This window comes from Meleagris gallopavo, chromosome 7 (genome assembly GCF_000146605.3).
Source record: "Meleagris gallopavo isolate NT-WF06-2002-E0010 breed Aviagen turkey brand Nicholas breeding stock chromosome 7, Turkey_5.1, whole genome shotgun sequence".
Taxonomy (NCBI): Eukaryota; Metazoa; Chordata; class Aves; order Galliformes; family Phasianidae; genus Meleagris; species Meleagris gallopavo.
In genome coordinates this window covers 18,404,991-18,416,536 of record NC_015017.2, presented here as the reverse complement: position 1 = coordinate 18,416,536, position 11,546 = coordinate 18,404,991, and the positions used below count along the sequence as shown (strand labels likewise).

The window sequence follows — 11,546 nt, the reverse complement described above, 5'->3', positions numbered from 1 at the left end:
CGAGAAAAAAGAAAAAAAAAAAGAAAAAAGAAAAAATGGATAACTGCATGAAATAAATAGCTGGAGCTGATCTGGAAAATTAGGCCAATAACTTACAACAACATACAAATGGAATGTTAAAAGAGAGTAGTCAAGACAAAAAAATTGAAATAAAACAACTGTCAGTAAGGTTAGAACTGACCTCTTTTGATTAAATGAACGTGACTTTTTTCCTCATTAGAAAGAAATTTATAGAAATCAAGGGACTAATAAGAGGGTTCAGCATATGTTTTTAGTGGGTGCGGAACATCAACAAGCAGAAATTTATCCTGAATAGGAAGCCTGCCAGAGCACACCAAGCTACTCAAGACCAATGGCTTTTAAGTCTCACTCCTGCGAGATACTAAAAGTTCAAGTGCTGTTAGCTCCTAACTACAGCTGGAAATCCTGATGCTCTGCACATTTTTCACGTAGTCAGGACTACAAATTGTTCTTCACACTTGTTACACATAGAATTCTCAAGCAATAAAATATATTGTTCCAAATGAACCAATCATCCTAAATTCTCAGAAATTTTAACCTGGATAAAAGCAGTAATGTTGGACCTGAGCACTATTTCTGGGGAAAAACTGCATCCAGCTTCAAACAGGTCAGTTTCCAACTTCTTACAATTCAACTGAACTGAGAAAAAGGACCTAAAGGGTAAAGAAGGATAAATAAGCCAAATAGGATGTTTTTCTGTTGATAGAAAAAATGAAACTTCTCCAGAATTTCTAATAAAAGCTAAGAACACAAAACTGTTGTTTATACGCAGTGGAAAGGAATCAGGATAAATAAAAATCAAACTTCAGTATCTTATCCATTACCAGCAAAATGCAAAGCCTAGAAGTCTGAAAACCTATTGTAATGCCCTAGTTTAGTTGGCTCCTCTCATTTCTGTTTGAAAGTAGAAGGAATGCTTATGTACAAGTGGAAGAGTTCATTCTCCATGTCAATGAAACTGATTGTCTTTCACCCTGACATTCCTTTTAAATGTATGAAAACCATGTGTGGGTTGAGGCATCATATAACAGCCATTATTTGCACAGATGGCGTACAAAAGGGTTTTCACTTTTGATCTAGAAAAAAGTGGGAACATGGGTCACAACTGCTGACAACACAATGAGCCATGAGAGGCATCTTGGGAAAGCTTTTTATCTTAAATTTTTATTTACATATTTTCAAGGCAATTAGATTTTCCTAGGAAAACAGGCACATCTTCAGTACAAAAACAAAAAAACCCCTACCTATTTACATCCATACATTCTCCATCTACTTTTAAAGAATTCCCATATAATATTATTTATCAGTAAGGTTCCGAAACAAACAAACAAAAAGCCCCACAAAATCTCTTACCTCTGGACAACTCGATTCTGCATCAGAGGAAACACTGTTAATTTCTCCTGCTTTTTTACAAATGTAGAAAGATTTGTCTTCACATTTTTTAACTTTCCAGTGTCCCTCCTAAATGACGGGGAGAGGGAGGGAGAGAAAAGTAAAAAAGTATTATATTCTATACATACTCATATTCTCCTGCATATATATATATATATATACACACATACACACATATATTCAGATATATATGTGTGTGTGTGTATATGTTGCATATATATATACACACACATACACACACACACATATATATACAGATATATATGTGTGTTGTATATATATATACACACACATATACACACACACATATGTATATACATATACATAACAACACACACACACACACACATAAATTAGATTGCACAATTTCTCTTCCTTTTTAACTTTTCAATAAAAGCAAGTAGCAGACTAGTTTTTCTTGCTCTATTCCTTTATTTATCCTTATACGGATCACTTCTTTTTAACAACACTGATTTGAAAAGTCCTGCTGACAATCATACAAAAGTGGTTGTCTTCTTAAATCACTCCCTTGGATGTAATGCATTTTAATTAACTAAAACCATGGGCATGCCAGACGCTTACCTTTCAGAATCACATAACGAACCTTCTTCCTAACTACTGCAGTATTTTATAAAATTAATCTTTATGTCCTTTACAGACCTTACTTAAAAAACTATGAAGGTTGTACAATATTCTTAGACTTCTATCAGTACCGGACATGTAATACTGAAAACAATGCTTGAAGCATTATATCTTGAATCTCCTTTTCCACTACTTCCTATTAAATGATTTTGTTTGCTTACATTTGCAAAATTAATCAAATATGGTTTAGTATATCTGAAACCAGAATTTTACTAACGTCTTATTTTGTGCTTCCAATGAGAGCTGACTTTTCCACGTCACTGTAGTTGTCTTATCTTTCCCATGAATTGAACACTTGAACTCACTACTGAAGAGACAACAAAAACTTCCTGATACAGCTTCTACACTTGGGTGAAATTTACTTCATTGAAAAACTGGATTATATTGCCCCTTAATCTAAGACATGTCTTAGCAAATTTAAGTACCATAAATTTTAGAAGTAAAGTAAGTTTATGACTAAATTAAGAAAAAAAATGGTCAGTGCCATGAGTTATGTACTGACAGGACGTAATCTAAGCTTACCTGAAAATTACTCCCAATCTTACATCACCTGACTGATTTGGGGTTAGTCTTACCACTGTTAACTTTCATAGTTTTATGCGGGTTTAGACTACTGCCTGGTTTTGAAAGGTGCCTCACAGAAGTTATAAATACTAACAGCAACACGAAATTGACACGATTGATCATTTTTCAGAATACGAATTTGAAGACTTAAAGACTTGAACTGATGAGTCATAAACTGTAATACACACTGCTACTTGGATTTTACATTTCTTTGTCTTTATCAAAATACCTACTAATACTGGCTAGCTTCCATTTGGCAAGCTTTATATATGTAATGCTTTTATTGAATACAAGCTCAAAATTGATGATTAATTTTTCTGTGTATCAGCACTGCAAAGTGTACTAGTTCCTAAAAGCAACGTTGCATTTATCACAACTTGAATATATTAGGAATAAAAAGACAAAGTCATACAATAGATCGTGATTTACAAAAATATGCACAGTGAGAAAATAATTTATTATCAACGAAAATAAAAGTGGCCATCATGTTCTTTCAACAAGAAAAGGAAACTTACAGGTCCTTGTGCTGAAACACACAGTTGTCCTATTCTTTGAAAGGTACTAGGTTCTTGGCTGTGCCAGTATGAGAACTTCACTGGGGTGCCATCTGACCACTCAAAAACAACTGAGACATTACTACTATATAATCCAATCCATGTTTCAGTTATGTTTTCTGTAAAAGAATAAAATATATTTTAATGAGGAAGAAAACATGCCCACTGTTCCTGTAGTATCAATGCTACTACTAAAATTACTCATCAGATTTCAGTAAGAATTACTCTAATTATTCATTCTTTAGACAACAGGGACCAACAACTGCTTTTGTACATCTGGCACCCCCCTTCAAAGAGGAATCTACCAACAATTAACCACAGCACAAACTTTGCAGCAAGGACAAAGCCAACCTGCAAAGCAAAAGACGCTCTGAATTGTTGTTACTTCTAATCACAATTCTTGCATAAAGAAAATTTTTGAGTGCTCTGCAGCAGTTTGCACAGAACTAGTCAATAACAGGAAAAGACAAAAGCCAGACTGCTGAAGGTTCATGATAAGGGTGGTAACATCAATGAAAACTGACCCCGTTCCATGAGGGAAATCTCTAACTTTTGCTATAACCGCTGCCTGCCATTTGCCCAGCATGGTCCAATGCAAATGCTACACTCTCAAATAAAGCGCAAGCAGCAATTTTACAGAAGCCTGGGTGTGATGTACTGAAACACCAAGGCAGCACACAGATTCTCACTGCGTTCCAATGTGTCTATTCATTACTTTATTGTGTTTATTGGAGAAGGTGAAGCTTTACATTTTTAAGACTCCTAGAAAGAGCACATATCACACTTCCCTCTTCTGTAATCAACATTTGGATGTATCACATAATGTGGGCTAATGATATTCTGTGGCTGCACAGAAGAGCATCGCAAAACACTTCAAGCAACACTGCACACTTTAACTCCTAAAACTCACCACGTTGAAGCAAGTTATGGAGCAGCTCTGCATCTGCCATGGAGGATATACTAATGAGCCCGCTGCTGTCACTTTGGCATGAGATCAAAGCATCATTCCAGCTCTTCCCCTCTTTATGAAGTCTGTAGCAGTTGCGATTGTATGGGTACCAGCCAGCATCACAACGAGTGGCATAATACTTCCATGTATCTTTTAATTAAACATATAAAATTAGAGTATATCAGAAAATTAGATAGAATTACCAAGGTTGTACTGTGTTTATAATGCATGCAGAACTATTTTCTTAACTTATGCTGAAAACAGAGTCATTCCAAGGAGGACAAAACACATGCTCTGTGGAAAATCATCTACAAAATTTTTTCCCACCTCATTTTATGACTCAACCATTTAGGTTGTTAGACTAGTACAAACACTAATAGAACTGTTATTCCGTTTAAAACTTGTTGCATTTCCTTATTACCTTTGGGCCTGATCCAAAACCAGCTGAAACTTTTTCAGATAGAATACCTGTAAAGAGTGTGGGTAAGTCCCATTTCATTGTCTGAAAGAGGCAGGGAAACTTTTGATTTATCAGGAAAAAATTGATTTGTTTAAGTTTCCCATAGAAAGGGAATCTGAGCCATTCTATACACTAATATTATATTAACAATTTAAAAAATACGTGCACAATTCTTTTTCAGTATAAGAAAAGCATGGCACGCCATAAAAATAACTACAAATTTAGAGCTGCATTTATGCAACTTTATCCTCTGCAGGCAATTGGTGATGTCTATTCTAAGCTTAACTTTCAGCTTCCATTTTTAACTTCCATTCTAAGGCTACTTTTAAATTCAAAATTGTGGCTGTATTGAAATATAAAGAGACTGAGCATTTTGTAAGCCTCTGATAATGTAAGGAATCAATTAAATGCTATGTATATTGAAATGATGTGTCGGTTTTCCAAACTCTCAAGGTGTTGTCCAGGACTGCATTTGAGCAGAAGAAACTGTTACGACTTCAGTTAAGGTAAATGGTATTCAAGTTAAACTAGCAAACCCACACATTTACTGCAGCTAACATTCTGTTCTGATGACTTTATATACAGGTAGCTTCCTCTTGCTCTCCTTCCATATTCACAAAAACGACTCATTAACACTGAAAGACTTACCCAGTGTTTTGTGCTCTGTCTTATTTAAATATTTCTTGCATACAAAAGGAAATCCAGATTCACATAAGTAACTTTTCCAGCCATATTTCAATTTTGAACTCATCACTGCACAATGATTTTCACCAGAACGGTCCTCAGAAACATCTGTAAACACATTTTTTGAGAAGCACGCAATTACAAGAAGTCCATTGTTGTAAAACAGTGCTGTACTCGTATTGAATGAATGTATAACCAGCCCTGTACACTCAAACTTCCAGCAGTGTTAAACTAATGCTATGGACAGCTTAACATTAACCACCACTTACACACGTGGCAATCTTTCCAGAAGTGTCGGCTGCTGCTGTCACGTGAGGCTGAAACAAGTTGTGGTGTCAATGTTACACGTGCTGGAGGACAGACCTCAAAATGCAGCAAACCAAGTCGCAAAGCTCACCTTAATTGCATGTTACTGTAAACAAACTAAAACTCCTTGTAACAAGGTAGAACATTAGAACGTAGTTATTAAATATGCAACCGGAATCTCAAAACACCCTTAAAGCAGGTAACAGAAGGCCTAGATCATTAACACTGGACAGATACATCTCAGTGGATGTCCCATCCCTAGAAGAAGCTTTAGTTCATGAGCTGAGCAAATATTTCAACAGAAAGTTATACTGATTCACTTGTTTCACTTTTCAAATGTAGCTGTAAGAACAGCACTCCCAGCTGCAGTTACAGAGAGCAACAACGACACAGCTAAAACAAATCCATACCTGCTCTCCAGTTGACAAACACCAGTGGTGCTCCATCTGACCACTGCCAGCCAGCACCTTCCTCTAGCCGATTCAGGCCTGTCCACAGCACATTATCTGTGATGTTTAACTGTCCTAGAACAGACAAAGTAGACAAAATTATACTCCATACATTCCCCATCTTTAAATATCTACAGGTATAGATATGCTTCCTGCTACAATAGAAATAAAACAAAATTTCACATTGGTTTCCAGAAAGCTCATGCTGTTCTTTCTGTCTTATCACTTTGTTAATCAACACAGAGCTGAGGAGGAATAAACTCAAAGGTCTATATCCCTTCAAAGGCTGCCCATTCTGTATAAGCTATTACTGACCTTAGAAGTTAAATCTGCAACAAACAGCTGCAGAAATGCCAGCCTGACTCGGCTCACCATCAGACACAAACCAAACAATTTCCACTCTCTCTGCAGCCTGCATATATATATATCAAAAAGCTAACAAAATGATTTTTAAAACTTCCTGTCAGCTTACATCCTGCCATTGAAAACCAGCAATAATGGGAAGGAACCTGAAGCCACCTTTCATAGCACAGTTCAGTTGCCTGTTCCTTCACTTGGTCCTCTTTGCCAGCACTGAAGCAGCATCAGAAGACTGCCCAGAACCAGCCTGAGACTCATTCTGCACAGAGACCTTAGCCAAGATGGAACTCCAAACAATCATAAAAACAACTTTGTCTTTATTTCCCCATAGAGGTTGATCTACTTCGAGGCTATCACCAAACTGAACAGCCAGCCAGTCCCACCTGCGCACCTCAAGCACGCACCCACTCATAGCGCTAGCAGCACATGGGGCCTACTCACGGCTCAAGTCGCTGACGTAGCTCTGCTCTTCAGGGCTAGTGATGCTGAGCAGGTCTCCTCCCTGTGCCTGGCAGGCTGCCCGCGCCTCGTGCCATGACAGCACGGCTGATGGGTTGAACTGGTAGCACGCGTGCGTGGCCGGGTTCTCCTTCCAAAATGTGCCGCAGCCATGCTCTGCTAAGAAACAGGCTCATCACCAATAGCAACAAGACTATAAGAAGTATGGCACAGTCAGCAATTTATTTAATTAATGACAGTAGCATCGCAACAGAAGCATGATACTCAACCCCTCCAGTATCCCTTTGTAAAAGTGCATACAGAAGTAGGGCATTAACTGAATAAAATACCACTCCATTTCCCAAGTGGTTGACAAATCCTTGGGAGCTGCTCTGCAGCTGGTGGCAATTTTCACAGCTCCCATGATGCCAGCAGAGCCACATTTTAATTCATACCAGCTGATCCTTGCTTCCTTCAGCTGACGTGCAATAAGCAATGAGTGCCTCACCCAACTTGTGATGAAGCAGTCTCCTTCTATCTGGTACTCAAGAGATTAAAGCTACTATAATTACAAAACGTAAGCAGGGCTGAAAATACCCTCTGATACAACGGCTCCCTGGAAATTCCCATTATGAAATCACATTTCCAGATGTTTACAGCATGCTTTGGAACAGAGATCTGAGACACAGGCTGAGCTTGGAGGGCTTTTCCAAACCAACTCTATTGACAGAAGATAATATTTTGCTTATTTGTGAAATAATCTACAAGCTGCTATGTGTAGTATTTAATATTCATGAACACTATACATCCAAAATTCTTTGTACAGCAAATATCTTCAAAAATCTGCTTCCACGTGTTTTAGGCCCAAAACATAAGTATCCAAAGAGTGCATGGATTAATAGGAAGCTGAAAGATGTGATGAAGTCAAAAGCAGAATGTCCTTTTGCAGGAGAAATGCTTCCTTTGCATTGCGATGTTAAAGAGAGATGCGGCTCAGCAGGGTACAGTTGGTGGACAAAGCAGTGAGCACCTGCCATTTTTTTGCTTCTCCCTGGAATTGAGCTTTTGGGACAAGGACTTGGGTTTCCAAAGGCCAAACAAGGCAAATAATGATAGTCTGCTACAGTCTACTCCTACTTTTATAAAAGGGACATTCATTCCCCCCTCACAGAAGGGAAGTAACCTTGTAATCCACAAAAAAGCATGTCCTACATTTATTAAAACAGATCACAAATACTCTAGGAGTTTAAAAATAATAATAATTAAAAAAAAAAAGATAAAAGTGAAAGGAAGCTATGACTTACCAGCACTAGGACAAAAACCCCATTTTTCATCTTGTTCATAGTGACTTGTTGTGGCACACCACTCAAATTCCTTTCCATCTCTGGTGCATTCATAATACCATTTGTTGTTATACTTAAATGGAAAAACGCATGGGAAACCAAAGGAATTTCCCAGCAAGGTATATGTTTCTGTAATAAATGAAACACAGAGATTAGAAGAACACATCCACAGAAATTTCTTCTCTCTCATATTTCATTATTTCTGTTTATAACAGCAATATTTAAATGTAAATATCTTAGGTTATTTTCTAATTTGAATTTATAAATGATATCACAACATTATTAGAAGTATAGGCAGCATAACTTCAGTAAGCAGACTTTGGAAATGTTAAGTTGATTACATTTATCACCATGAAACAGGACAGATTCTCATAACTTACTGCAATTAAAGAAAACAACAACGAAAGCAGAGCAATTATCATATAAATTCTGCATTTAAATCGTAGGTACCATAATCTGGACATGCTTGGATGCAAGATCTGGTTTTTTTTTTTTTTATTTCCTAGTATATGACAAATAAAAAATCTAGTATAATTTCCTCTGCTCCTTCCACTCTATTTTAAATGGATTTCTAACGTTTTTTTCATTCTTACTGTCATCCTATGGGAAAGAAAATCTGAAAGACAAAGGAATATTAAACAAACCATTTAAAATAAAACCACTTAAAATAAAACTTCATACCAGGGAGAAAAATAATCTAACTAAAGCACTAATTTTACACAATTTTGTTATCACATCAATTAATGCCTTATTAACTACTTTAAACAACGCCCTACTGCATTTTGAGTACTGAGAGAATCAAGTGCAACTGCAAGCTGTAACAGTATTACCTCTGTATCTCCTTAACCCCAGAGCACGTGCTTCTAGGAAAGGTCAGAGGACCACAGCCACACTTGGAACGAAATTGTTTGCCAAAGATTCCGTGTTGATATGCTAAAGATCGAAGTCCTCTGACTACAGAGGATGGACATGCTCCCAGCTTCCCAGAGGTTTCCAGAGTTAATGCCTGGCTGCACACACACGAAAAATGCAGTTCATGGATTGTAAATCTCCTTCAAAGCCTTCTGATATAACAGATGATACAAAGAAAATGGATTACAAGAAAGGAGGCTTGCACCTCTGTCTGCTATCACTCTGCTAGCTACAAGAAATTATCTCCTTCCTGGCAAGAAAATAAATTTGCCAGCTCCAGTCCTCTCACCATAGTTAATGCATTGTGTTTTGAAGGCAGGGATCTCCTCAGCCTGGCGGACTAACAGGCTGCCTTGTACTTATCTGTATGTGCTGAAGTGGAAAGAAGAAAACAGAAAATGGAAGTGAGAGAGACTTTGCTTTATTTTGATCCTGAAACTCCTGGATGTTGCAGACCTAGGACTAGACCAGATCTACTTCCATCTTTCTGAGTGTACATAGCAAATGTGTAAGGCTCTTCATGGTATCAAATGTTTTCTGTCTGGTCTTAAGCACAGACTCTGCTAGGTTTTAGAGAAGAAGTTGGATACTACCATGCTTCCACAGGCATCACAGCTCCCAGAGGAGCTGCCTGGCAGGGAGCAGCAGCCAAGCCCAGCTGCACCTGAAGGGGAAACCACCAAGACCCAGAGCTCCACAATCCCAAAGCCACGTTTAAGTGGTAAAAATCAACAGCTCCAGTCTGAGACATGCTGTGCAAACATTAGGTCATTCTTCTGAAGAAATGCTGTAGGAGAAGTTGAGGAAGGGGTCAGAGTGTTCCTGTCTGAGGCAGTTCATGGAAAATGAGCTTATCTTAGTCCTTGTTCCTGGAACACTGCTAAGGTCTGCAGGTCTGGATCCTGACTTACACTTCTGTGCCTTCACTAGCTGTACAAGATGATTCATCACAAGCCTGATTTCTGTTGCAGAGTTTGACATGTTCAGAGTCCAGGTGCTGAATGTCGCAAACTTTTGATTAATGCACACTGCAACCGCAGGTGACCATCAGAGATCTGAATTCCAAACCCTGTATCTCTCTTTGGGTTTAATTGATAATGAGAGCTAACAAACAGAAAATCCTTAGTTCAGCTTGAGCATTTGAAATAGGTGTTTCCTGGTTTGCAAAGGTATGAGTGCTTGGGGAGGATCAGGAGGAATCGTGTCATAGAAGAGGAGAAAAATTAACTCAATTCAATTCAATATAGCATATTAACCCAATGTTCCTTCAGAATTACTTCTGAAAATTTTCCCCTACGCATTTATATAATAATATTTTATTTTTACCTTGGAACGGATGTTCACAAAGGTCTTCATCATAGGACATGTACTGGATCCACTGATAATTAGATTTTTTTTGGGCTATAATACGTTTGCTATTTTCAACAGCTAATTTGTACTCTGATACACCAACCAGTGCTCTGCCATCACAATTCCACCATAACGAGTACTGATTTGAATCACATTCAAGCATAGTCAATGGCTGTTCTGGTCTACTGATGTTCAGTCCAAGACAGGTACTTCTGCCTATGTTGAAAAGACGACGATTGGATACCCATTTCCACAGCATGTTTTTGGAGAGCTGACTGCAGTCTTCCAGAATCAGGCCAGCTGTGTCCACTTTGATGCATAAGTTGGAGTCTGAACTTTGGATAATAAATATCCCTTTATCTGTACAGGGAAAAAAAAAAAGAAAAAAAATAGCAAAAACATCTCAGTCTGTAGAATGCTGCGGATGATCAAATAGTAGTGGAAGACAAATCCTTTTCTTATTTATGAAGAAAGCAGAAAATATCCACCAGAATGACTGACACTTCAGAAAATAACAATACTGATCTAAATTTACTGCCATTTGCAAACATGTGGACCATTTGCCAGATCACAAGTGTGAGATTAGGACAATATATCTCAAGTTGGTCATCCGAAAATACACAGTTCTTAAAAACATCAGTCACATTTGAGGAATTAAAATGCCATTTGCCAAGAAATAGTCAGTAATGCAGTACAGGTTTAAGTGTCACAGCAAGTTATGCTGTGAGCTGCAAAATAGTTTTCTGTGGTGGACTTGAGATTCCAATTAAGGTAAAGGTTAAAAAATTTAAGGAGAAATCGCTGTGCTAATTCCTCACTGTTTGCAACAACAGAGGCATAAAACATACACTGCATTGTAAATGTGATATAGAAAAGACAGAATTTTTCTCAATCACAACAGCCCGTGCATGTTGTTCATCTACACATGACCGCTTGGGACCACAGCACACATGCAGGGTTAGCCTGACATCTCAGCTTTCTTGGAATCAAATAGAAACTCACTGAACTCTGTGACATCATGTTGTAAGCATGTGAAGAGTCAGCTATTTAAGGTCTTCTGAAGAAATGCCTAGCTGAGCATATAGACTGAAAAGGAGAAGAACTGAGGAACTGGAAACCAGC

General features: G+C 37.8%; 1 protein-coding gene across 2 annotated transcripts; it reads right to left on the bottom strand.

Moving 5' to 3' along the window:
- Positions 1–19: 19 nt before the first annotated feature.
- Positions 20–10,801, bottom strand: LOC104911701 (secretory phospholipase A2 receptor-like). 2 transcript variants are annotated; one of them, XM_010713665.3, is made up of 8 exons: positions 10,401–10,801; positions 8,124–8,291; positions 6,823–6,999; positions 5,983–6,096; positions 5,231–5,374; positions 4,084–4,272; positions 3,135–3,292; positions 20–1,482 (listed from the first exon to the last, which is right to left on the bottom strand). In XM_010713665.3, the coding sequence occupies exons 1-8, from the start codon at positions 10,681–10,683 to the stop codon at positions 1,318–1,320; spliced, it is 1,398 nt and encodes a 465-aa protein (XP_010711967.1). In that variant the 5' UTR covers positions 10,684–10,801; the 3' UTR covers positions 20–1,317. The 2 variants fall into 2 exon arrangements, with proteins under 2 accessions (XP_010711967.1, XP_010711968.1); XM_010713666.3 differs by having other exon boundaries at positions 6,823–6,996; positions 10,401–10,800.
- Between the last annotated feature and the right edge of the window lie 745 nt (positions 10,802–11,546).

What these genes read in the sequence shown, in the direction of transcription:
- LOC104911701 (XM_010713665.3), bottom strand. Translation starts at nt 10,683, where the DNA reads ATGCTGTGGAAATGGGTATCCAATCGTCGTCTTTTCAACATAGGCAGA. An exon ending in GTTTGTCAACTGGAGAGCAG is followed by an intron (nt 5,375 to 5,982) that starts GTATGGATTTGT and finishes ATGTGTTTACAG; the next exon opens with ATGTTTCTGAGGACCGTTCT. An exon ending in GTGTTTCAGCACAAGGACCT is followed by an intron (nt 1,483 to 3,134) that starts GTAAGTTTCCTT and finishes CCCGTCATTTAG; the next exon opens with GAGGGACACTGGAAAGTTAA.